Source organism: Malania oleifera, chromosome 10, assembly GCF_029873635.1.
Source record: "Malania oleifera isolate guangnan ecotype guangnan chromosome 10, ASM2987363v1, whole genome shotgun sequence".
NCBI classification, from domain to species: Eukaryota; Viridiplantae; Streptophyta; class Magnoliopsida; order Santalales; family Ximeniaceae; genus Malania; species Malania oleifera.
The window spans coordinates 90939239-90967054 of NC_080426.1; the positions used below are offsets into that span (position 1 = coordinate 90939239).

The following is a 27816-nucleotide window of genomic DNA, read 5'->3' on the forward strand; positions in this document are numbered from 1 at the left end:
GATGTAGGAGCACATTAGTGAGATGTAAAGTAGAAAAAGTTTTTTCTAGCATGTTTTCATTAGTAATATTTTCACCATATAATTTTAGTTTCAAACTAATCTTATGTAAGACTAAGTTATATTCATCGATTATTTTAAAATCTTACAACCTCAGGTACAACCATTCATATCGAACTTTTGGTAAAATCACAGTTATGTGATGATCAAATATATCCTTTAAATTTTTTCATAGGACAAGTGGGTATTTAACAATGAGATATTCAGTCTTTAATTATTCATCTAAATGATAACGGAAGAAGATCATAACTTTTATACGATCTTGGAGGAATGCAACATTTCCATTTAAAATAGCATCTCCTAAATTCATTACATTTAGATGAATATCAACATCAAAAATTCATGATAAATAATTGTTATCTTTGATATCAAGAGGAACAAATGCAACTTTACTTAAATTCGGCATCTGAATGAATTAATAATAATAAAATAATTTAGAAAATAAAATGTAAAAACTAAAATAAAATTGAGATAATAATATAATAATATTTTCATAAAGATACTTAAATATATTTTTTCAAGAACATTAATTTACTTTTCTCAATTTGTGCTCTTTAAAAATATAATTCTAATTTATAATATTAAGTAATAATTTAATACTTTTTTGGAAGTTAAATATATTGCTTCATACGGAGAATAAATGTTTTATCTTTTCAGATTTCGAATTTAATATTTCTTTGTAAGTCCGGCGGCGAGTTAATGCGTAGCATTGATTTAACACAGAAACGAATAATCATTTGACATTTGGAGACGACATGGGAGTGACAGCGCTGTGGCCCCAAGGTGGGGAAAACTCTACAGGAGGGAAGGAGAGCCAACCTCATTTAAGAAGGTGCCTATATATTTATATATACATACACATATATTCACATAACAAATCGTGCTCTCTAGTCTCTTCACGCAGATCTTCTACGAATTCGTGGATTGCATAATCAATCGAAGGGTAGACGAAGAGATCCCTGAGTGGTGTGTCGGAATGATGGAGATGGCGGTGCTTCTTCTTGCTTAGTCCTTATAATTTGTACATTCTCAATTTTATTTTTTTGACAATAATTCCTGAACTCAGTACTACTGATACTGCTGCCGTCGCTGATCTGCTGCCATCGCCACCATGGCTCTCTCCCTCCCTAACACTGTTCGGCCAACAGCCCTCTCCATCTCAGGTTTCACTCCTCTCTCTCTCTCTCTCTCTCTCTCTACTGTTCAGTTGTCAAAACTATTTTTTATTTTTTATTTTGGGTAAAAGACAAACCTGTCTACTGTCAAAATGAAGACCTCCTGAGTTCTCAAAAATGACCTCACCTCAGGATTTGAGAAAAAACAGAGCTTCAAAATTTTTATATATTTTCCTGAAATTTATCAACAAAAAAAAAAAAAAAAACATCCTTTTATATTTTGACGAAAATTAAGACGGAGGGAAATGAATGATAGGGAAAGTTTGTAGAATTTTAAAAATTTTAGAGGTGATTTCCGTCTTTTTACTGAAGGTTTGTGTTTTGTCAATCTCACTGTTTATTTTATTTTATAGAAAATAATTATAGAAAAAATCATTATGGGAAAATATTTTATTGCTTTTCAAGCTTTTTGCCTAAATGTTCGTAATTTAAAAATAAAATAATATTTATGGGATTTCTTTTTTAAAAAAATAGTAGTTATTTTCTATGACTAAACATGTACTTGATTTCTATGCTAAAATTTTACCCCTTTTTTTTTTTTTTTAGGACGAGCAAGTTACATTACAAGTTTATAAAATCTAGCGAACTACAATTATTTTCTAAATTTAAGAATTAAAAATTAATGAACAATTTTTTTTGAATTTAAAATCCATTTAGTACAATTCAGAAAAAAAGTTTAAAATTTATAATTTAATTGATCCTTCTATTTATCAAATCTGAAATCAATAGCTATGATCATGGACTTGAATTGGGTTTCCTATATCAACAAGCATGCTGTGTGATCATGATTTTTTTTTTTGTTTGTTTTTTTTTTGGAGATGTTGGTGCTAAGCCAATTCCATTCCGTTGCCTTGCATACATTTTACCACCAATCATTCGGCCTTGGGGCAAACTTAGGAGTCTCTCAAAACTTCCTCTTCTTGGATTTGGATAAATTGCTCTCAAAGACAGGGTCAGTGTTTTATAAATTTGTACCCTGTTTGAGAATTCTCAATCTCAAAAGGGGAAAGGAAAAACATTCTTCTGTTACTTTGTATGACTTTGTAATTAGTGTTGGGTCTTTTTTTGCTTTCCCTTAAATTATTCTACTCTGCATTTCCTTTGTGGTATTTTGGATTTTTGTTTCCTGAATGAACCTCAGTGAGGTGTCTCTCTATTCTGATCCTCTCATTTTTCATCATCAAGGGACTCCTTGGCTGAATCACAAATTAAATATTTGAGAGTTTTTTTATTTTATTTTATATTATTTTTCATTTATGTGTATCGCTAAAATTTTGAAATATATTGCTTGTTTTGGGGGATTGCAATTGCAAAATGAAAATTGGTGAGAAAATTTAGCCAGCCCTATTAATCCCTTTGCATTGGCTGTCTAATTTGAAAATGTCTTAGAGCTTTAAATTCTGGTGGGGAAGTGTAGTTTCTAAGGGTTGATACAAAGTTGGAATCCGCCAGCCCCATCAAAATGGGTTCATTATCGAGTACCTGCTTCCATGTGGCACAAAACAAAGCTTTTCCCATTCACAGATTTCATTCATACATTTTTTTACTTATGGATGTGTCACATGACCTAGCAAAAAAAAAAATGAATGTACTATATGAGTTATTCGTGTGGTGAAAGTTCTTGACACTTTTCTTTTGTGCTAGTCAAATTAATGAACATTTAGATTCTAGGTTCTCTTCAGAATTAGCATAGGGTTCAAAGCAGTTGGTATGCAGCAGAGGGAAGTGGACCCTGTCAGTGATTAAAGAAAAAAGGATTTATTAGTGTTGTTATTATTATTATCATTATTATTGAAAAAAAAAAATTGGATGTAAAACTGATGACCTTCTAATAAAGTTTAGGAGGTGCCGCCCTCTTTTACCAAAAAAAAAAAACTGATGACCTGAAATCTCTTTGCACATTCCATTTTGACTGCCAATGTCCGGTTTGGAAGGCCAAATAAGTCTGTAACATCAAGCATCAAGTTTAATTGCTGTATTTTTATGGGTTATGTGGAAGAAACTGTTGGAATTTTGTGAGATCAAGACAGCAAAAAATACTGTACTAAATTGAATATACTTCTTGAGAAATTCAAAGATTTTGTGGGAAATTAGGAACAAGATAGCAAAAAATACTGTACTAAATTGAATATACTTCTTGAGAAATTCAAAGATTTTGTGGGAAATTGGGAACAAACCTTGAAAAATCACAGGAACATCTGGGGATGATCTCAAGGCTGTGTTTAGGGTATGTAGTATGGCTTGAAATTCTTCCACTAAGTTTGATTAATGTTTAGATGATCTGGAAAATTAGTAAAATTGCATAGTTCCAAGTTTCTTGCTTCCTTTAAAATAACAAGGACAAAAACAAAACAAGAGAACAAAAATGAAAAAATATTTCTGCTGCCCCTTTTTACATGAAAACTTTTGACTAGTGTTTTCTTCCGTCTGTGTTTATGCCATTAGCTGCTTGTTTGTTGCATAATGTAGGTGTTAGCACTAGGGGAGTCCATGAATGGGCTTGATACATGTAGGTGAGCACCAACTTGACCAAAAAGCTTAAGGTTTTTGGGTCTTAGGTCCAACCATGTATACAAGTACTCACCTTCCACTCTATTTTTCAAATGTGGGACAAACTTACACGTGAAATTCTCTTCAATTTTCCCTTCACTTGTGAGTTCCAACTACTCCCCCCTCAAACAGAAGCATTTTTTATCATTCTATGTGCCTGGTTCGACCTCTCCCCCTTGAGCAGATACCATATTCCTTGTGGGAGTAGCTCAATTCTCCAATAGTTGTTAAAGTGGGCTTTACCCCACGCCTTGGATTGCGTTTCACGTGCCTCCAAACCAATCCTACCTCCCTTGTCCTCATTTTATTCAAATCCATCTACTAGGCTTAGATAATTCTTGTTGGCTTTAGTCGCACACTTTATCTTCCAACTGTTAACATGTCAAGAGAATTAGTTTCATATCTCAACTTTTCGATGTTGCTCGTCCAAAGTTACCAACCGTCGTCTTTGATACCACTTGTTAGGATTAGGGGAGTCCATGGGTGAGCTTGATGCACATGGATGAGTACCAACTTTATCCAAAAGCTTAAGCTTATTGGGTCTTAAGCCCAAACTCACAAGTGGAATTCTCTACAATTGGAGTATGCCTAATCATGTACATTAAGTTCATTAACTCTAGTGTGTCAGGATTGTAGTAATATTAAGATTCATATTACTTCTTGGGCATCATTTTCTCATTGCATTTTTTGTGACCACTAACAAAACCAGTGAACCAACCCGTGTTGAATGCACAGATTGACAGTCCACTTTAGCTTTCATTTAGACTCTTTTAGGACACCGTAGACCAAAAGTTTGAGTAGCTTGATGAAAAATTGCGCAAGTCCTAAAGTTGTTGGCTAAGTGTCCTATAGTGGAAACACCTAGATTATTCAATTAGGCAACTTAATCAGTCAATGTATTCCTAGGGTATTCTTCCCACATTCCCAGTCTTGGAGTTCCTATAGCTCCCAATAGAACAATCCAACTCCATAGACCACGTGGTATATATGTTTAGCCTCTCCAGCTTCAAATTGGTCTAGAGTCTAGGTTTAAAGAGGGTGATTTGATGACATTGACATGTAGACTACCTACATAATCCTAGACGACAATGAGGATTTGACAGAGATCACTTAGAGGATTGAGGTTGATATGTGCAGACATCGTGGAAAATTAGATCCAAATTCTTCGTCAAGTTAGATCAAGGAGATGGAGGACTATTTTGAGTGGTACTGCATGAGAATGAGCAAGTTAGATCAAGGAGATGGAGGACTACTGCATGAGAATGAGGAGAAAGTTTGATTTTTCAAAGTTGTTGTACGAACTAAAAATAATCTGCTTAGGGGAGTTCCACTCAATGAAAGGTCGGAGATTAAAGGAGAAGTGCCTTCTTTCTTCCTGTAGGAATAAGCTACTTGGGTAACTCCTTAACCATAATCAAACCTCAATTCTGACTATTTAAATGGACTGTTTTGAGGAGCTTATGCTTCTTAGCAGTAGTAGGAGGGGTAGGGGCAAATCTAAAATAACTTGGAATGAGATAGTAAGTGAGGATTTTACAGACCTCCATTTGTCAGAAGATATTCATGTAGCCAACCCCCAAATGGGACTTTGAGGCTTGATGGCTCTTGTTGTTGTTGTATGCTCCATAGTGATACCATGTTAGACAGTCACTATTTTTGTCAACGATCTTGAAGAGGATAGGGGGGGAGAGATTGTGTAATTTGTTGAAACTAATGAGTATGCCTACCTAAAGGCATTTTCTGTTGAAAGAACTAGAGGTTACTTCTCAAACCATTTAGGTGAGTTAGTCGTGGTAAATTAGGACTTTTAAACAGTCTAGTCCTATTTTATAGTCTAGGGCTATTCCCAAGTTTGGTTCTAAGAAGAATACTCTAGGACTGTAAAGCAGCAGTAGTCCATCACTCATCCTAGTGCATCTTTAGTAATTCTTAGGCTAGTAGTTCTTCTCTTCACTGTCATCATTGTCATGCTAGAGGTCACATAGGTGCCTGGCGTCCCCAAAAGTCCTTAGCTTTAGATTGTCAACTAGTTGACTCTCAAGAGAAAAGTTAGGATCAAGTTATAAATGTTATTGTGTACTCTGGAATTAAGGGTGTGATAGTTGATGACTCTAAGGTTAATTGAACTCATGCTGTATATGTGAGATGTTTTTAGTCCACTATTATGAATAACAATGATTGGTAGAGGACAACTACTGCATTACATGTGGTGATAGGGCTTGTAAGTTAATCATGAATGGGGGTAATATTATGTATCTTGTGTTTAGATACTGAGGTTAGGCTGAACCTTAAGGAAAAGCCACACCCCAGCGCTTTAAGGTAGAATGGGTTTGGACCACTTCATTAGTGCCAAGAGGTTTCTAGTGCCCGTGCCCATCCAGTTGTAGGACTACAAGGATAAGGTTAATTGATGCTTGATATGTTACCTGGCTCTAGTTGGTACTTAACATTGATTTGTGCCATGATACCACCAAATTTGAGTTAGACCAAGAGATGAGTGGAAATTTGCATTCAAGATCCAAGATGGTTTATATGAGTGGTAGGTGCCCTTTGAACTTTTATGCCTATAGAACCTTTACGAGGGTTTGACTTATGTCTTGTACACATCCATTGGAAAATTCGTAGTGATCTGATTTAATGATATATTGGTCTGCAGTAAGACATAGGAGGAGTACATGGCTTATTTTTTATAGGATTTTGTCATTTTGAGGGAAGCTGCTAACCTTGAGAAGTGCAACTTTCTAGAGTTTTGTAGCTTTCATGGCTTATGTATTTTATTTAGGTGTTTCATTAGGGGTTTTGGCACTATTATGGCTGTCATCACAAATTGTCTTTAGAAAGGGGAGTTTGATTGGGCAGTTCAGTTACTAAAGCTTTTGGATAGATTTGGAAGAAACTGACAGACTATATGCACTAAGGCATTGACTTAGGTAAAGACTTTGAGGTTGGTTTTATGCCTTCGATGTAAGTATAGGTGAAGTTTTGACTAATAGGGGGGAACCCTATTGCATTTTCAGTGAGAAACTCACAGAGGCTAAACAAAAATATGACCCACATGATAAAGAATTTTATGTTGTTGTGAGATCCCTGTATCATTGGATATATTGTATTTTATTCCAGGATTTTGGACTCTATTCTGACTTTGTCTCTTTGCAATATTTGAGTTGAGAGCGAAGCATGCTAGCTGGATAGAGTTCCTTAATGAACATGCCTTTGTTCTCCGACATATGTTGAGAAATACTAAGTCTGAATTGCCTTATTTTTCTTCCACCACACGTCTAAGTAGCCCACCCAAACTATGATTAACAACCTTAGTCTTGTCATCAATTTGAAGATAAGAAGTAGAAGAAAGCATCAAATTAGTGCCATACATCTGCCAAACTGTCTTCCTAGAGTAGATAACAAACTTGATGCTACTATTAAATACTATGGGACTTAGAAAGTCATGTGGTTTGACAGCTTCCCTAAAGAACAACTTAGATACATTTGCATCGGAGGTCTTACTACATGAGATAAAATGTTTCATTTTTCCTGATCATATGAACATTAGTTATGTTTTCGTTGTGGAGGACTTGACAACTTACCAAGGCACAAACCTCCTACCTTGTCATCTAGAGTTGGTGCAGGTTTTATAATACCTCAATCTAATGCCATTTCTTAGCCAAAGTATACAATGAAGCTATTTTGGATGGCAAATTTGTTGATTCTCCTCCAGGTGGTTTTCAGTGATTCTTGTTCAGTGGAGAGGATCTCCTGCTTCTGATGCTACAGGGGTTAGGATGAAGTTCCTAGGACTGCTCTGGAACTGTTAGAGTGGTGTTTGCAGTCACTGTCTGGAGTTAAGTTCTTTTCAGCTGAGTTGATTCATCTGTTAAATTCAAAAACACTGTTTTTTTCATATGTTTTAGTTCTTGAGGGGTTCTTTGTGTAATTATATGTTTTAGTTAAATTCAGGGTGTTTAACTGCTTGTATGTATGTTGGGGGACAGTTAGAGTACAGTTTGAACTTCGAATCAGAATTTGCTCTCCTCTCTCCTCTCTGCATGACAACTCCTTTTCCCTGTCATCCTCTTTCCTTCCCTTTCTCTTTCTTCTTTCTTACTCTCTCTCTCTCTCTCTCTCCCCCTCTGTACTTCCATTCCATTGTCCCTACTATCCAGCATCACTGTTGCAATGTTCTTCACTGCAAGTGAGTTTTGGAGGGTTCCTGGACTATGCCTTGTTCAGTTTGGGACTTTTGGTGTGCTGACCTTTTGATGGCTTAATGGGCTATGCTCAGCCCATGTCGAGGTGGCTTCAATTAGGTTGATATTGGTGCTTCTGGAGAGAGAGATGAACTGGATACGTTTGAGGGTGTTCACATGATATTGTATGGCTGGGGTGCTTATTTTTGTATGTTTCATTCTTTTGGAGTTCTCAGTCCAGTGTTCCTTTCATTGATTTGGTTGGAACATTTTTTTTCAGGAGATACAGGTCTTTCTAGATAATTTCTTTGGTTTCCTTGCATGTTGACAGGTTTGCTTCTTAGCACCATATGGATGATATCCATGAAATCGACAAAATTTCCACTTGTCATTACTGTCATAATGAAATGCCAAACAATTTCTGTTTTACATAATTTAGGTCAAAGTTTCTACAAATCATCTGAAATTCATTGAAATCTCGAAATTTCAGTGAAATTTGTCGAAATTTCAACTGTGGAATGAAATTTCCTTTAAATTCAATTTGAGACTCAAAACTTAAATTGAAGTTTCTCTGTTTATTTATCTTTTATATTTTCAGTTGAACTAAGATTACTACCAGAAGGATGTGAACTATAGCTTTCAGACTTTTGTAATTATATGAAAAATTAAAATTAGATATTAACTACAACTTTTTATTGATCTTTTAGTTCAAATTATTTGTATTTGTATAATAAATAATATTTAACTGATTTATGAATTTCATTTATATTAATTGAATATGTGTAATATGATTATTATTTTACAGCTATTGCATCTTATAACCCAGGTAACTGTTTTTGATGTATTTTATTTATAATATTTTATTTCTAAATCCTGCATTTATGCCTTATTAGTTTCTGAAGTTTCATTAAAGAACTTCATTCTTTACTACTAATTTCCATTATTTTTGAAAAATTGAAATTATATTGACATCGGCATGAAAATTTCCATACTTTTGAAGCCTCAAATTTTTTGTGGGAATAGAAATTTAACACCTTGCTTATAAGTAAAAAATGTAGGCTCTACTGCATACACTACTTTTTTTTAATCTTATTTTTAAATATTTTTTTGGCACAGATTGTAACAAACTACATGCTCTTTTTCCAACGACATACCAGTATATTGTCTTGAGTTTTGATCATACAAAATATACACACAAATTTTGCTCTACTTTTTGTTGTCATGTTAATTCTGTTTCTGTCCATTCTCCTCTATGTAAATTAACAGTTGAGATTTCGGGGTAGTGTAAATTTGGTTGTATGGCATTAATCTTTGTTCAACCCTGCCTTTTTTTTCAAGCAGCTTCTCTGGACCATGGATTGAAAATGGTGACAGATGCTAACCCTTCTATGCTGGTATGACGGTCCTTGCACAAATGTTCTTGATTCCTTCATATTCTTTTACATTGAAGAAAAATATGGTAAACAACATATCGATCTGCTTGCAGGGCTTTGAGGGGACTAAGGAAAGAATAAAGAAGATGCTCAATAAGGTTGAACTTTCTGTTTCTTCATATGACACTGCTTGGGTGGCAATGATCCCTTCTTTGAATTCTCCAAAGGTCCCTCATTTCCCTCAGTGTGTAAATTGGTTATTGGATAATCAGCTCCATGATGGCTCATGGGGTCTTCCTAACCAACATCCCTTGTTTCTTAGAGATTCTATCTCATCCACATTAGCATGCGTCCTTGCACTCCAGCAATGGGGTGTTGGTGAAGAGCATATAAAGAGGGGTATCTCTGCACACTGCTGTTCGTTTTTTGTTTCTTGCTCACTGTCCTCCATTGATCTTCACTGATTTTTATAATCTTATGTTTCAGGCCTTCAGTTTATAGAGTTGAATTTTGCTTCAGCTATTGATGAGAAGCAACATTCACCGATTGGATTTGATATCATATTTCCTGGTATGATAGAGCATGCTAAAGATTTGGCTTTGAACCTCCCCTTAGAACAGAAAGACATAAATGCTATGCTTTCCAAAAGAGAGGTGGAACTCAATAGGTATATTTCTTCATTTAATCTTGTGTCTTTTAACATTATTTCTTGATGATGATATGCTTCTGATAGAATACACAATCTCAAACTGAAATAAAACTAGGCGGCCTGAGCCAAAGCTTGGCCAACTGTGCGCAAAGCAAGTTTCCTTGGATTGGCTTGGGTTTGCAAAAGAGTTAAGTGATACTGAATGTTAGGGTTGACAGTTGATACAACTTTCTTTTAGAATCATGAAGGGTAATGTGCATTTACAAAATTATCATTTAAATACTATAAAAAAAATATTAATTCTTTTCTTAAGCAGAGTGAAACAAAATTGAATTATTTTATTTCCGTGAAAGGCTAGACCTCCCCAACTTATTAATGTTTATTTTTTAGTGTCGATGGGATAGACTCTGAGGGTAGGAAAGCCTACATGGCATATATTTCAGAAGGTTTGGGAAAGTTGCAGGACTGGAAAAAGATCATGAAATATCAGAGGAAGAATGGGTCTCTGTTCAATTCACCATCTACCACAGCTGCCGCTGTTATTCATCTTCAAAATGTTAACTGTCTTAATTATCTGGGCTCAATCATAGAGAAGTTTGGGAATGCAGGTATTTGCCACTAGCATCCACATTCCACTATATTTAGCCAATTTATGTACTTCTAGAATTTAATTGGTCACTTTTTTTGGATCCCTTTCAGTTCCAACAGTTTATCCTTTGGATATATATGCACGCCTTTGTATGGTTGACGATCTTGAAAGGTTGGGAATTGATCGGCATTTTAAGGAGGAAATTAGAAGTGTATTGGATGAAACATATCGGTAATTGCAGATATATTCTCCAATTTTCATTTGCCTAAAACCCACTTCATATATATACTTTTTTTATTCAAAAAATTTTTTTGGGTGTAAGTTTCTAGATTTTGTTTAGTTCTCAATTTTTTAAAAACATGACATTTGTTGACAAACAGATGCTGGCTGCAAGGGGAGGAAGAGATATTTCTAGACATTGCCACTTGTGCGAAGGCATTTCGGATTTTACGTGCTAATGGATATGACATCTCCTCAGGTTATTCTGTTGATTCAGGAGATTTGTTTTAAGATAAGTTAGGATTTGTTTTTTCCATCAAAATTTTAATTAGTTCAGCATGTGATGTAGATCCATTAAGTCAGTTTGCTGAAGAAGATCACTACTTCAGTTTGCTATGTGGCCATTTAAAAGACATGGGGTCTGCCTTGGAATTATTTAGGGCATCGGAGTTAACATATCCAGATGAATCAGGTCTACAGAAACAAAACTTGTGGGCATCTATCTTTCTGAAACGGGAAATATCCAGCGGTTTATTTCATGCAGATAGACTCGATAAACAAATTTGCTATGAGGTAGGTCATATATTGATAATCAAGCCTCAGGACTTTTTGAATGATGCCAAGAGTTTCCTTTCCTATTTTAGGTGAATGATGCTCTTAAGTTTCCCTACCATGCAATTTTGGAACGGGTAGCAAACAGGAGAAGCATAGAGCATTACAATGTTGTCAGCACTAGGATTCTAAAATCTTCCTGTTGGTACACCTCTGATTGTTTCATCTTTTTATATTTTCGTAGTGAAAATTGATTATACTTTTTTTGGTGGTCATTGTTGTCAATTTTGGCTACTACTCATTCTTGGAACTCTTATGCCAGTTCTTTAACCTTTGGCAATGAAGATTTACTGAAACTGGCAGTGGAAGACTTCAACAACTGTCAATCAATACACCTTCAAGAAATAAAAAAATTAGAGAGGTAAATATGTAATCTCAAGGTCCATGATGTGGTGGCCGGTATTTAAGGGATTATCCAATGAGAAAAAAGGTCAAAGAGTGGCAGATTTGGTAGTATAAACAGGCAGATTTTAAATTTTGTTTTCATTCCCTCTATACATAAGCAACTGCAATTGGGATGCTTGATCCTCATACTCCTATAGTAGCCTGACATTTATTTCATGTAAAATTGACATCATCACTGATGCTGGTGCTTTCCTGCTTTAATGATACAGGACCTTACATCCTAAGAAACAAGGGGTAACTTTAAAAAAAACTTTAAATTCAATTCTTATTATTCAAATCCATCTTGAAATCTCCCTTACAACCATATATTTACATGACTTATACTAGAATTAGTTTCCCCAACAAAATATTTCCCAGCATTTCTAAGATGTTAAAGTTACAATAAATTTCGAGAAAATCTCATATTTCAAGTATTTTCCAGAATTCGAATCTTGGTTGTTCAGGCTGAATTTATATCGTCCGTTTAGTTGTTTAGGAAAAATGCATTTCTGAATCGAAGGTGACGTCTTCATGTAAGCAGGTGGATTGTAGATAGTAGATTGGATCAGCTAACATTTGCGCGGAAGAAGCTTGCATACTGTTACTTTTCTGCTGCAGCCACTCTGTTCCCTCCTGAACTGTCTGGTGCTCGCATGTCATGGGCAAAGAATGGTGTGCTGACAACTGTGGTTGACGATTTTTTTGATGTTGGGGGTTCTAAAGAGGAATTAGCAAACCTTATTCAACTGGTGGAGAAGTATGTGTTCCTTTCACCCTTTTCTATTTTTTTTAGTTGGATCTCCTGTTGTTCCATGGTTTCTGCAAGTTGAGATTGTTGTTCTGAGCAAGTTGAGATCAGTAATGGTGTCATGAAAAATCACAGGTGGGATGTAAATCTTGACGCTGATTGTTGTTCGGAGCAAGTTGAGATCATATTTTCTGCACTTCACAACACTATTTGTGATATTGGAGACAAAGCATTTGCATGGCAAGCGCGTAATGTGACACATCACGTAATTGAGATTGTGAGATCATCTTTGTTCATCTTGTTACTGTTCTTTTATCAATTAGAGATCAAAACTTTCACTGAGGTTTATGTATTCCCTCAATTTCTGCTGGGACTATCTTCTTTCCTTGAATCTCCAGTCTCTTCATGAATTTGAAATTATCTAACCAAGCTTTAATTTGTCCCTAGATATTGTGGGAAAGCCTGAAGAATAAATGAATAATTTATTTAAAGTTCACTTTTGTGGACATATCCCAGAACTTCTCTTCAAATGTCACCTTCCATTTTGTCTGTGACTACTGATGATGAGGCCTATCCTTATATGTTTGCGGTGGCAGTGGCTCGACCTACTCAGGTCTATGTTCCAGGAAGCAGAATGGGCGAGAAACAATTGGACACCATCAGTAGATGAATATATGACCAATGCTTATGTGTCATTTGCTTTGGGACCTATTGTCCTCCCAGCTCTCTATTTCGTTGGGCCTATGCTTTCAGAGGACGCTGTGAGAAGCCTTGAGTACCATAACCTGTTTAAGCTTATGAGCACTTGTGGCCGTCTTCTCAATGATATTCAGACTGCTAAGGTAATTTTTTAATCTGTACAATAAAAGCAGGGAAAATGATACTCCATCTGTCATGTTTATTTTAAAGATGTTTTTATATATATGGTTATGCTGCAGAGGGAAGTCGAGGAAGGCAAACAACTCAATGCTGTTCTATTGTGGTTGACTCATCGTGCTGGTGATATTACTGAAGAGGAGACTGTTAAAGAGATTAGGGCCATCATTGACAGTACCAGGAGAGAATTGCTGAGACTAGTTCTGCAGAACAAGGGCAGTGTAGTTCCCCATGCTTGCAAGGATTTGTTTTGGAAAATGTGCAAAGTAGTGCACTACTTCTACACCAAAGATGATGGTTTCACTTCACATGAGTTGACCAGTGTTGTGAAAGCAGTGATTCATGAACCCATTGTTCTTGACAATTTGTAAGTGTTAATAAGGCTTTGGAGATTTTATCTCACATTTTGCAGGCAACAAAGTTTTTGTTGCGTTTTAAAGCATGAATTTCTGTTTTCAGATTTGAATTGTGTAATTTTGGATAAAATTCAACACAAATTTGTATTGCAATATATCCAAATTTACACTAACTATTTCAAATCCAAACTTCAATCTCCTAAAAATGTATGAAAAGTGGAAAGAATGAAAAGTGAAAAGTAACAAATGAGTTCAAACAATATTTAGATATAGCTATATTCTTAAAGAGTTTGTTCATTGATTGTATGTGGACATAAAAAATAAGGGTAAAAATTCAAAATTACCTTCAACATCAATGTCTGAATTTTACAGTGGTGGATAAATGCGGGCTTGTGTGTTTAGTTTAACTCGCCGAGATCAAAATAGGCCTGAGTATTTCTTATAAGCCTAAATCAAACAAATTAAATTGGCCTCACCATTTAAGCCTCTTCAAATCAAATGAGACAAATTGCAGCATCTCATTTTCATGAAAGGGGATCCTATTCTATTAGAAAAACACATTATTTCACTTATATAATTAGGCTATTAGGCTATTGAAGCTTCATTCTTGGGAACCTTCACAAAGAAAATAACAGTCCTACTGAGCTCGATAGTATCTATTCAAACCCAAATCCAATCAAGCACAAGAACACCAAATCATTGGTGTTTTTTCTATGATTTGTTCGCCCTTCTTGTAATCATCCTTTGTGATAAAGCATTCACTTGCAAGGATTACACACCTTGCTTAACAACTTCATTGGAGAGTAAATTTCTAGTCCTCAAATTAAAGAAATGGAAAGGAGATGGTGCAAAAGAGGCATTCATTTTTATTTGAGGAATATAAAATTCGTTAGACATTTGTACCACGTTATCTTTATTAATTTCTGGCACTTAATGGTTTTCTTGTTCACTTCTTCATTTCAGTTGGTGGTACATTGGTTCAAGTTCTCTGGAAGACCAAATGGCAAAATGACACAAACCATTGGCAAACTGTCACTAGAGGAGAAAAAGGATCTATCGATCGCCCAATCAAGAAAACAGTTAAGAAAATCAAAATGCTGGTGAGCCAAGTTGAGTTCATGCTCACCTTAATTATGATGCACTGTTGGAGAAGGAATGAATGAAGGTGATGGCCAAAACACAATAACCCAAGATAAATCTTCTCTTAGTCCAATCAACAGTAAGTAGAATGATTAATTATTAAAAAAAAAAAAAAGTAATTAGCAACCAACAACACAAATGAACCATAAAATCATAAAGAGAACACCAAGATTTACCAATAAGTTAGAATCAAACTTGAATGAAAAATGGGAGTTCTCGCCCAAAAACAAAGGCAATCATATAAGCCACTTGGACATTGACCAAGACAACCAAGTGGACCATTCTATGCATATGGGTCAACCTCCACATAGGAGGGAAACCAATAAATCTCCCCTTCCTGACTATATGGAGGAATTCAATGTTTCGCAAACATGTTCTATGTTTCTCCCTCAATAAGGATTTTCTCATCATGTCTAAGTCATTGTCACCAATATGAATCTTTTTAATGTCTAATAAATTAGAACCCAATGTATCTCTAATCCAATGGTAATTCACATCAATGTGTTCCAATCAAGAATGAAAATTTTGATTCTTATAATGATGAATCATAGTCTATCACAATGCAACATATACCTCTCTTACACCCAAGCTCTGGTAAAAATCTTTCATCCATAACACCTCCTTGCAAGCTTCAATAGCTTTGATAAACTCTCCTTTAGTAGTAGAAAGGAAAGTAATCAAGTATCTGATGTATACTATCTAGTATCAACATCTCCAGTTATGTCTACAATTGTATAACCAACCAATATAGATTTCCCATTCCAAAGCTAACATATAAGGAAGAGGTACCTAAGAATCCATTACACAGCATTTCAATGCTCTTTATTAAAAGTGGAAAGAAACTTGCTAAAAACATAAAAAACACAAGCAATATTTCATTATCTAGCCTTATACAAACCATTGCGTACATCAAACTTCTAACTTCTTGAGCATATGAAACTGTTATCATATCTTCTTTCTCTTTCTTGGTGATGTAGGATGGGATTGATCGACCTATGTCCTACAGTTCAACCCTCACACAAGCACATACACTCAAAACACTTTAACTTAAGAATTAAATCAACTGAACATAAACATCATAAATCATGCTATATTTCACATGTTGTTGAAATTTTGAGAAGGTGTATGATGTTGTTTTGAGATAAGTCTCAATTGGTTATTTCACAAAGGAATCAAGTTAAATACTAAAAAGTTTTCATTTCAAAGATTCAAGAATATAAGTTTTATGTTAGCAATCTAATATTCATGCAATAGATTTAAGCTAACAAGTACCAATGTTGCAATCTATGGATTCAACAGGGTTGTTCAAAGATGTGATTTAATCTACTAGCGAGGGTTCACAAAATATAGCAAGGATTCGAACACAAGTACTTAAATTACCAAGAGATTTGTTTGGATGACTTGACGTTGTTCCACACGTAGTTAGATCGCATCGTAGGTCCTTTGAACAAGCATTGAAGCACCAAAACAAATGCAGCAATACAATGAAGGGAAGGTGGTCGTGGGGTGTATTTTGTGGTAGTCGTGTGGATGTATTGGAGGGGAGGTCGTGTGGGTTAGTGAGGGGAGGTGGAGATGGAGTCGCTGGATAGAATAGTGGTCTTTCACAACCTGACCTCAGAGAGAATGCGTAACCTTACACTACACAATCAAATGATTGGACAAAGCTTTCAAGCTTTAGCAAAGGAAATTCCTTTCAATTCAATATCAAATCTTAGCTTACTTTTTAGGTCTTACAATGGAGATATATAAGCTAACATTTGGGGGGGGGGGAGGGGGGGGGGGAAGACAAGACATTAACTTAGCTAATAATTCCCACACATGGCTAAGTAATACACACAACTTACTAACAAATTAAATACTAACTTACTGAACTCACACATTAAACACTCTCACATGCAACCTAAGTTTAAGTGTCTTGCAATATTACAAATTAAATACAAAACATAAGTCAAAGGGAGGCCCAATTTGTGTGGGGCCCACATGGGTCTTGAGTTTGATTTTGCTTCCATACTTCACTTGGGGGTCTTCAAGCACCTAATATTCTTGAAATAACATATCCAAACACAATATAAAATGAACATAATAATAAAGTCTTCCTTCCAAATAGTAGATGGTCTCCAAATCAAAAGTCTCCAAATCATCCCACATGAACCTACAAAACAGATTTAAGAATAGTAAACATCTGGATGTCGTCCGCGTGTCACCATGTCGGCAGAGGGGATGGGTAAGGCGTGCCAACCTCCATCATCTCTCCCAGGCCCAAAAGAATTCTTCTTCGAAGAATAAGAAGTGATGTACTGCAAGTACAATTCCCCAGGTTAAGACGAAGGAGCTCTTCTTTAAGAATCCAGCTCCTCTCGGAAAGTGGCTTACCTCTCCACTTGATCAAGAACTTTTGCTATGATCCTGCTCATGAGAATGTTGTCTTGTCATCCAAGATCTCTTCATTCTCATCAAGGTTCTTTGGTATGGGTAAAGGTGGAGTCAAAGGTAATTTCGGGTTTTCAAGTTCATGAGGATCAGGAATGGAGTAGAATCACCTGCTAGATTACTATTGGAAGGCTCCACAAAAGATGATGCTTCAAGAAAAAGTGTTAGATCTTCAAGATTAAAAACATTGCTTATGCCAAAATCAACAGGAATATCAAGCATGTAAGCATTAGAACTAATTTTCTTTAAAACTTTGAAAGGTCTCATCTTTTTAGCATGCAACTTTCTTACCTTTCCTAATGGAATCCGCTCGGGATTAATACGGACCATAACTATATCACCCTCTGAAAATTCTTGCAACTTGTGATGTATATCAGTACTAGATTTATAATGCTCATTGTTCAAGTTAATTTTCATTCTTATTTCAGAGTGTAGATCATGTATGTGCTTTGCAAAAGCATTAGCTTGTTCACTCACTCTAGACTTAGGTGGTAGTAGAATAAGATCTATATGCTTCCTAAGATATATTCTGTGACGTCGTGAAATGGGCTAAGGCCTGTGGTCCTATTGACTAAACTATGGAATGCAAATTTGACCATAGGAAGGCATAAATTCCAAGTTATGATGTTCTCACCTACCAAACATCTCAATAGGTCCCTAAGGCTCCTAATCTGATGGTATTTTCTTTTAATGCCTATTTTTTAACAAATTTTGGATCCTACCATCTGATCAAGCATATCATCTAGTCTAGTTATGGGAAACCTATACTTGACGATAATATTGTTGATTGCACTACTATGGATGCACATGCTCCATGTGCCTTCTTTCTTGGTGGTAAGGATTGAAATTCGGAATAGCTTCCCAAGAGAGGGGGTGAATTGGATTCTAAAAATTTCTTTTAACTTCTTTTAAGAATCCTTAACTTCTTTAAACACTTAACCAATTCTTGACTTGTTTTTTAATTCTTTAATCAATCAAGAACTTAGTTCTTTTATCCAATCAATTAAACATAATCTTCAAACCAAACAATCAATTTATTTGGCAAGTACAAGTTAAACAACAAACAACCAAACCAAGATATAAAGTATTCAGCACTTTGGTAATATAAGATCTTGAGATAGTTTGTTTGTTTATATAAGCCCTATAATTATGAATTATAATTTATGCTTACTGAAGTAAAGCCCTGTATAAATAAATTCAATCACTCTTTCCAAATATTTAGAATTCAAATAAACTCTTGGTAAATTTATCTTTGGGGTGTTAACCAAGTAATGTACTCCCGCATGGTTTCCGCAAGATATGGTGTAACCAACGTACTCCCTTTCGGTTTCCACGACCCAAATCAAAATTGAATTTTAAGTTTACTTGATTTCCAAATATGCATAGTATGTATAATTTAGATATTTAAATCATCCACGCAGTTGTATATGAACTGAAAATAAAGAATAGGGAAAGAGAGAGTGAGACGGAGATTTTTACGAGGTTCGGCTTATACCCAGCCTACGTCCTCGCCTTTGGCAAACCACCAAAGGATTCACTAAACCTGTTCCGTTGACGGGTGGAACAAAACCGATTACAACATTCCTTCGTTAAGGCTAGAGCCTGCCTTCTCCAAACGATATTCCCTCGTTCGGTCACTCCTTACATAGGCTAGAGTTCGCCTCTCTAAGCAATATCCCCTTGCTTAGCCAACGATCCAAACACCTTGGAACGTCAATGAACTACAAGAAACATAAGATAAAATCTGCGTACAAATATACTCTCTCAAAGAGCAAGTTAGTACAATTTCAACACTATATACTTAAATGTAAAATATCAATAGGAAATAGAATGAAGCTCAAGTGTAGAATTCACCAATATCCTTCTTAGAAGAGGATTAGTAGTAGGAATTCAAAGGAAGAAGGATCAACACTTCAGAGTTCTCAGCAAAAGAATTTTTCAATGAGTGAGCAAGAGAACTTAGGAAGAACAAGAATACTTTCAACTTCTTAAAACAGATTTTTCAATTCTTAGCTTTTTTATTTGTTTTGCAAAACTATGTATTTATAGGCTTTCAAACTTGCAAAAGTTTCCTTAAAGAATTTCTCTATTTATTAGAATATTTAAGGTTCAAACGGCTATAATTTAAAACATTGGAATTTTAAAAATTTGCCCGTTGAACAATTTTTAAATGTCTGATAGCAGTGACCCCGTTTCAGTGTTTTGGCCATAACTTTTTTTGTATAACTCCAAATTAGGTGTTCTTGGTGTCAAAAGAAAGCTAAGAAAAAATCCTACAACTTTCATGTTTACCACTCTTTAAAATAATGAGTTTTTGATAGAGAAAAATTCACCTCAATGTGGCTGTATAAAAACTGACAATATTTGGGAAAAAAAACTCTTTTTGGTGCTCTTTATTCCAAAAATGATTCTAACCTTTTTAAAATAATTTTTGACCTTATAAAAATATTATTCAGGTATTTTAAAAAGTATCTAGGTCTAAGAAGTTAACCTAAGAGTTTCAAAATATTTCAAACGATATTTTAAACATTAAAGCACTTACATGAGACTTCTAAAATATTAACATTCTAAGTTCTTGAGTCTTCATGCTTTGTCCTTGGATTGAATCCATATTTTCTTCAAGCTTCCATATTCTTTAAGTTTTCTTACTTTGCTTTTCTTTGGCTCTTTTGACTTTAATATGCCTTGACTTTTAACAACTTATTCATGTCCTCATGTTCTTCAACAAGTAATTCATGTCTTGGCTCATTTAAGCTTCATTTGATCCTTGTGAGCACTTTGACCTTGCTTCCATCATATTTGATCTTTGTGGGCACTTTGACCTTACTTTCACATATATGAACCCTGAAATATCATTACTCACACAAATACATTAAATTTCACTTGTTTGTTAGCATCAAAACAAGATAACAAGATTTTAAACCTTGTAAGGCCAACAAGGATAGCAGGGCAAGCATATGGACTTGTGCTTTTTTTAATAGAATCATGTTCCCTCATTTCATTCACTTTTTTTCATTAACTCCTCATATTCTATCGGGTTCACTCTATGATGTGGTAAATTAGGTAGAGATGAACTAGGAACAAGGTTAATGACATGTTGAATGTCTATTATGGAAGATAACTCACTAGGTGGCTCGGAGATGACATCCTCAAACTTGGAAAGTATAGGTGATACTTCGAGTGGTGTTTCATGCTCAGGAAGGGGTATTTCAGTTTCCCTAGTAACAACCACCAACACTACCTGTGCATCTCAATTTTCTTGCTCAAATTGATTTTTACTTATGACATTCAATGATTCTTCACTAGTTTTTATCTTTTCCTTCTTCTTTTTCTCATATTTCGCTCTAGTGGACTCAAAATAATTCTTTTGTCATTACATCTAAATGAATAAGTGTCGGTACGTCCTTTATGTGAGACATCCAAATCCATATAACAAAGGTCTTCTTAACAAAATATGGGCAACGTCCATGGGAAGGACATCACACCAATTCTTGTCCTCATAATCAATAATTTTAATGGGAACTAGGCATTTATAGTTTACGAGCATGGCAATGGTGTCAACCCAAGCTACCTTATATGCCTATGGGTGTGGCTCAACTTTCAAACTCAACTTTTCAACTGCAAATTTAGACACAACATTCATACAACTACCACCATCTATGATCATCTTACAACTTTTACCCCCACACTTAATGTAAGTATGGAAAATAAAAGTGTGTCGTCAATCCTCCTGATCATTGGGACTATTCATAATGGGTCTCATCAAACTCAAACTGGCACTCTCATTTGGCTCACTTGACAACTCATCTATTGAGGTATCTCTCTCAACATCAATCCTACAACCTCAGTAAGGATTCCCAACACGAGTAGACACCTAGGGGTTGGGGAAGGATTCGGACAACACTAGGGCAGCCCTTTGCAATGGTGTTTGGTCACACAAAGTAGGGTCAGAACACAACTCTCCTACTTGGAAGTTTTTTCCTAAAACCTAACCAAACTAAGTTCCAAATAGCCTAAAATTCAAAATTTGGGTAAGCTGTATAGGGGCAATCCGTCGACGGTTTCAGACAGTACTAAAATCCTACGAGCTACTTGACTCACTCAAAAAATGAGCAGCTCGGAAGTTATCCCAAGTATAGGAGTTCAGTCGTGTAATAATTAGCCAAAGGGCTAGATCGTCTCCTCGGGGAATGCAATAAGAAATTTTTACTGAACACAGTTTAGATTCAGTTCTTGGGATTTTTACAAAGAAACTTAAAACAACATAAATCCTAAGTAGAAATTTATCATGCATAAAAATAAGTAAATAAATGTAGATTCAATGCCAGAATAATGAAAGAAACAAACCCTGCAATTATTCTATTAAATAAAAATACTAACTTTAAATATAAACCCAACAAAAATAATCTCTAACTAAATAAAAACACTAACTTTAATAGTAAAAATACTCAAAGAAAATATTTAAATGCTAACAAAGACTCCAAATAAGAAAAAAAAATTGAATAATAACTCAAACAAATATTAAAGATTCAATGAAAGACTTTAAGAAAAACAATCTAAATTGAATAATTTAAACCAAAATAAAATTCCAACCACAACTTTTTATTAAACAAATAAACTAAGGAAAGGGAGTAGAAGAGAGAGAAAGATTCAATCTAAAACTAATTGACAATATTTAAATAACAAGAAAATCAAACTAACTTTTTAATAATAAAAATAGATCCACCAATTGTTTAAGATTCAAATAAAAAATAAGGAGAGAGAGAGAGAGAGAGAGCCATGTAAGAGTGGAGAATGGAGAAGAGGAGAGGCCTCCCTTGTTGTGCACGGCCTCCCAAGGAGCAAAAATAAAGACCTAAAAATTATATCTAAACCCTGGCCTACTCTCCTAAAGAAATAATGAACTAAAGAGCTCCCTTTGTTGACTTTTCAAAAGCCATCAAAAGCCCCTTTTTTTCTTGAAATTTCAGCTGCCACAAGGAGCTCCAGCACATGGCTTTCACATAGGCGTCAAGCCCACTCACATGGTCACATCAAAGTAAGCCTTTATTCATTTTTTTTTTCTTTTGTTAAACATGGTCGATTCTGCACTTTTAAGCCCAATTTGACCTTCCCATAGCCCGTATTTCTCAAAGCTCAAAACCTAAAATTTGTAAAACTTTCTTAGCTTTCCCCAGTATTTTGAATTGTCTCGATCGGAGCTCAAACTTGAAAGTTACGTCCAAAATACAAAGTGGTGTCAATTTTTGCTTCCAATAATTGTCTTGCGATAAAAAAATACCAAAAATTTATAAATCATTCAATAAAATCCAAATATTATTAATAGAACACAATGTTAAAATATTAAGAGTAATTAGGCATTTAACTAAAAATATAATTCTTAATGCACGAATTTAAATGTCTAATTATGCAATTTAGGCGCATAATCACACCCACCAACTAACATTTTGCTAATCTCTAGAAAATAATGTGAATGCAATCAGACCAGGAGAGTGGCAACTAAAATTTCAGTACTCATGAAAACCACATGCCATAACGTTTTTCTAGAACTCGAGCAAGCCAAAAGCTATGAAAACTACCAAACCCTATCTACCTCCTCTTTCACGGGAAACAAGGTTGCATTTACCAAATGCAACAAAGCTTTAAACCCCTAGGTCGATCCTAGTGGACGAGTTGTAGTCTCGTGAGGGTTTTCAAGGCGACACCCACAAACACCAATTCCAATGAATATTAAATGAATGTACATGCAACACAAATATACCATTTCACATATATGATTATCACCAGATTACACACAAGCTCATACACAATTCACACAATTCCGAAGCAAGTCATTCATACAAGTTTCATCATTATATAGTCGTTAAGAACAATATACTCACATGAAGTTAATCAGTAATAACAATTCAAAGCTAATGTAGCCATATAAATTCAAGTATAAACAAGCAAAATCTCGAGGTATGTGTAATGTGTATGACTCGTTACACCCAGGATACTAGTGGACAACTATAGAACGATCGTTTTCACTTGGCCTAACTGGTATACCCTCAAAAACACTCAAAAATGATGGGTTCACTCGTCATATGTGAGGAGGAGTGTCACGATCAAACATCTCACATATTACAAGGAACAAACTCTAAATGTATGGAGTGGACTAGTCTGAAAAGGATCCAGCCTATTTGTGAGGTGTCGGGTGTTGATCTTATAGGTCACGCCCGGTTGTGATAATGACAAATACATGTTGTATTTGATGCATGCTTGAGGTTATGTGCAGTTGGCAGGTTAAAATCAAATGGCACAAGGACTAAAAGTTGAACAACCTAAAGACCCTGAAAAGTATTTCATGTTGTACTGTAATTTATGTATTTATCATTTTGGGTCTATAATAGTAAGATAGGAACATGGTCTATAATAATTAATGTCTTACCTACATAGTAAGATGTATAAGCTCAAAATCGTAGTTGGGCCTTACGGAACACCCTTCGGTCTACCGACGCCGGATTTTTTTGGTGCACTCAAAAAGACCTATAATGACCCTAGGACACTCACATATGCATATATATATATATATATATATATATATATATATATATATATATATGTATGGTCATTTGAATATGGTGATTGCATGCTTAAACAGGACCAAAATGCACTAAAGTTGCATGTTTGGTCAACCGTACTGCCAAGTATAATATCACCCAGTCGATCGAACCAGGACTGGGTCAATAGATTGACCACAGCCCGGTCGACCGAACTTACCCAGTTCAATTTTACCCGGTCGACCGAAGTCCCTATAATTCAACACTTTCACAATCTGGTCGACTGTGCTAAGATTGCATACCAACGTCCTAGTCGACCGATTTCCCACATGTGGAACTTAACAATTTCAAAAGCATCTGGTCAACAGAACCGCGCTAAAAGGGAAAAATCGCTCTAAACCTCCAAGTCTGGTCAACCAAACTTGTAGTTGAAATTGTTCCCGGTCGACCGAACTTCAAACAGCTCAATCAACTGAATTTCCTTCGGTCGACCGGGGCTCTCGGGTTGCCCCATTATTTTTACCGTGGTTAACATTTTCAAACGGGGTTACTTTAATTAAATACAATTAAAACTTCATAATAATTTCATATGTGTCTTGAACGGCCATATTTTTGGGGATGTCTATATGTAGTAACCCAACCTAAAAAATTAATAAAAATAATAATAAATAAATAAATAATGAATAATAAATAAATAAATAACAAATAACTAAATAAAGAAATATTTTGGAGGAGATATTTTGAGATATTTGTATATAAATATCTTGGAGGAGATATTTATTTAAATTACTTAAATGTTAAGTTAGGTTTTATTCTATAAATTCTCTCATTCTCTCTCTCTCTCTCTCACTCTCTCTCTCACTCTCTAGGAATGCGCCATCTGTTGTCGAAATCCACGATCTGTTGTTAGCACGTGGATCAGGAGGAAAATCTCGACGTTTATTGTGGAACGGATCTTCGTTGGTGGAATTTCAGGATTTTCCCTAAAATCGAGGTAAGGGTCTGAATTTGATTTCGGTTCGGTAGATCGGCAGTATAGGAAATTATATTGAAGTATTGTTCTTCGATTTTTAGGTTTTGGGGACCCCAAGTCATTGTTTTCAATCGGTTCATTCGTGTTTCGGTTTCAGGTTTTAAGGTAAGGAGAAATTGATTACAACAGTTATTTCATAAAACTAAACCGCTAAAAAGATAGTTTACATTCATATGATTGATTTGACTGCTATTTTACTGAATTTCACCAGGTTAAAATGCATGGTTTCGTGATTTTACGATTTTGGTAAAAATACGAGTTTTTGCGTATGGTCTCCAAATGTTTCAAAACTTCTTTATTTGTATTATTATGTATGTAGGAGATGCCTGAATCCCTTATTTTTATTTAAATGGTGTTTATAGTATTATATACTATATAGAGGATTTTTGTTTAAATTAGTGTGACATGTGGATGAAAATGAACTTGTGAACATTTGATATTATTGATATGAATTATGGAAACGAAGTTCCAAATTGTTATACTAGAAAATGTTGAAAAACAGGTGTCGGTTACATACCGTGCTAATTATGCAAAAAGGGTAAAACAAGAGGGTGTGTGCCGGTTTATACTAGATATGGATATATGAGTTTGTGAAAATACAAGAATTGCACAGATTATCATGTTTTGTTATAAATTGTATATATGATAAGTGAAACCACAGCTTGCGACTATTGGAGTTGAATGATACTCCCACCTAAGGGGTTGAAAGATACTACCGACTAAGGAGTTGAAAGATACTACCAAACTGGAGTTGAAATACTTCAGGGTAAAGGGGTTTATAGTCCCGATACCAAGAGGCTCGGATTCCGTTGCCAGTGAGTACAGTACAACCACACACGCTAAGCAGTGTGGGTATAGAGATGGTCGGCTTACGGGAGTTTGTAATCACTGGTGAATAATTGACCAGGGGAGGCAGTCAGACTATATATGAGATACATGACAGTGCTTGCACTAACAGGGCATTGTTAGAAATATCAGTGCACAACCCGTGCCATGGGGTAAAATAGGCATTATTTGTGATACCAAACTATTGGTCGTTCTATATTCATATACATGATTTAAAAGCTGATATGGAAAAACTGTATTGTTCATATTGATATATGTGTTGTGCTTCAGTATTGAAAACCTTTATTTTATATATATGGACATATGTTTTAAATTGAAATACTCACATATGGTCACACACTGATTGTAATACTTTCTTCCTTACTGAGAAGTGTCTCACCCCATTATATAACCTCTATTTTCATGTCCTTCAGGACGTCGGTCCTAGTTGCTAGAGCGACTGGGAGGGAGGTTTTTGGTTTAGTTGTGTAAGTATTCGGTTATGTAATAAACTTAGTTAGAAGCACCTTTTTGGAGGTTGTAAACACTGATTTATGTATTAAGTTGGATGTTTGTGAATTTAAGAATATAGTTGGTAGACTCTGGTATATTCCTAATATAAATCCCGATGGATATTTATGTTTTTCCGCGACATTTATATCCCAGTTTTGTATGATTTACACCCGTATGTCCCTGTTTAGGGCGGGTTGTTCATGTATATCTATCAGGTACAAGTTATTATGTATGTAGGTTGGCAACCTGGGTCTGTATAAAGGGTCGGGCCGTTACAGTTGATATTAGAGCCCTTAATCAGTCGAAAGTGTGATTTAAATCATGCTGCCTAGTTAGGGATATGTTCAAAATTAAAAATTTTCTAGTTCTGTAGTCTAGAATATACCAGAGTATAGGACATGGATAAGACCTCGGGTTTTGTTTTGTATGCTTAGAGACGGAATTCCCTTGGCAGACTTCTATATTTTTCTGGATCATTCGAAGGGTTCAGAAAATCACAGCAATCTATTGATGGTATTGTTTCCAAGCAGAAGGACAGGATTTGAGTTAGAATGATGATGTTAAATTAATGGAGTACGTCAATATTGAAAATATGATTTTAGGGGACTGAGTCTATAGTAAAATAGTATTAGCCAATATTTAGGCTTTTTGCCCTTCTAATGGATTTTCATTTTCGCCTTTCAGGATGGAATCCAGGGACATTACTACCAACATAGGAGGCAGTAGTAGTGAGGGTGCTGGCCATGAGGCCGATAGTGACTTTACGAGTGTATAATGGGATTTTGCATGGCAGCTTATAGCTGAGATGGTGCAAACGAATAGGGGGCAGGACCGTCTCACATCTGAGATGGGATGCTTCATTGATCAGTTCACCAGGTTGAAGCCTTCGGTGTTTGTAGGAAGCGCAGATCCAGTTCATACTGAGAATTGGATCTAAGAGATCGAGAAAATCCTGGATGTCTTGAACTGCACGGAGAAGCAGAAAATAACCTTTGCAATGTTCAAGTTGTCAAGGGAGGCAGAGAGATGGTCGGTGTCAGTTAAGAAGATGGAGGAACACCGACCGATACCAGTAGAGATGATGTGGTCCCATTTTAGAGATCTATTCTTTGAACGGTACTTTCCGGCCACAATAAGAAATGCGAAAATGGAAGAATTTATGAACCTATCTCAGGAGTCGCTGTCGGTGCAGCAGTATGCTGCCAAATTCCAAGAGCTATCCCGATTCGCTCCATTCATGATACCGGATGAAGCGAGGAAGGCCTGAAAGTTTCAGAGGGGTCTGAGGAAGGAGATCTGTAGACAGACAACGATCTTGCAGTTGCAAGACTTTGCTACACTAGTCAACAAAGCCGCTGTGGCAGAGGAGAGCCTACTAGAGGACGTGGAGGTTCAGGTCTCGAAGAAGAGGCCAGCGCCTCCTAGTTCTTCGTCTGGGGTGAGGCAGAGTAACTGGAAAAGGAATAGTGGTGGTACATTTCAGAACACCGCAGCTTCCCATGGTTGCTCTCTTTGAGGTAGGAAGCACGCTAGTTAGTGTTGGCTGACTACGGGGGCTTGT

The 27816-nt window shown here is 35.6% G+C and overlaps 1 protein-coding gene across 3 annotated transcripts; it reads left to right on the forward strand.

Moving 5' to 3' along the window:
- The first annotated feature begins 863 nt into the window (after window positions 1-863).
- LOC131166264 (ent-kaurene synthase TSP4, chloroplastic) lies at window positions 864-25394 on the forward strand. 3 transcript variants are annotated; one of them, XM_058124647.1, is made up of 17 exons: window positions 864-1048; window positions 1124-1220; window positions 9308-9360; window positions 9453-9738; window positions 9826-10006; window positions 10379-10596; window positions 10688-10808; window positions 10958-11055; window positions 11146-11369; window positions 11441-11553; window positions 11671-11769; window positions 12334-12549; window positions 12676-12817; window positions 13137-13382; window positions 13479-13783; window positions 24754-24878; window positions 24959-25394. In XM_058124647.1, the coding sequence occupies exons 2-16, from the start codon at window positions 1169-1171 to the stop codon at window positions 24869-24871; spliced, it is 2472 nt and encodes an 823-aa protein (XP_057980630.1). In that variant the 5' UTR covers window positions 864-1048; window positions 1124-1168; the 3' UTR covers window positions 24872-24878; window positions 24959-25394. The 3 variants fall into 3 exon arrangements, with proteins under 3 accessions (XP_057980630.1, XP_057980631.1, XP_057980632.1); XM_058124648.1 differs by lacking the exons at window positions 24754-24878; window positions 24959-25394 and adding an exon at window positions 14736-14950 and having other exon boundaries at window positions 865-1048; XM_058124649.1 differs by lacking the exons at window positions 864-1048; window positions 24959-25394 and having other exon boundaries at window positions 1200-1220; window positions 9453-9497.
- Window positions 25395-27816: the final 2422 nt, after the last annotated feature.

What these genes read in the sequence shown, in the direction of transcription:
- LOC131166264 (XM_058124647.1), top strand. Translation starts at nt 1,169, where the DNA reads ATGGCTCTCTCCCTCCCTAACACTGTTCGGCCAACAGCCCTCTCCATC. An exon ending in TGGATATGACATCTCCTCAG is followed by an intron (nt 11,056 to 11,145) that starts GTTATTCTGTTG and finishes CATGTGATGTAG; the next exon opens with ATCCATTAAGTCAGTTTGCT. An exon ending in ATGATATTCAGACTGCTAAG is followed by an intron (nt 13,383 to 13,478) that starts GTAATTTTTTAA and finishes GTTATGCTGCAG; the next exon opens with AGGGAAGTCGAGGAAGGCAA.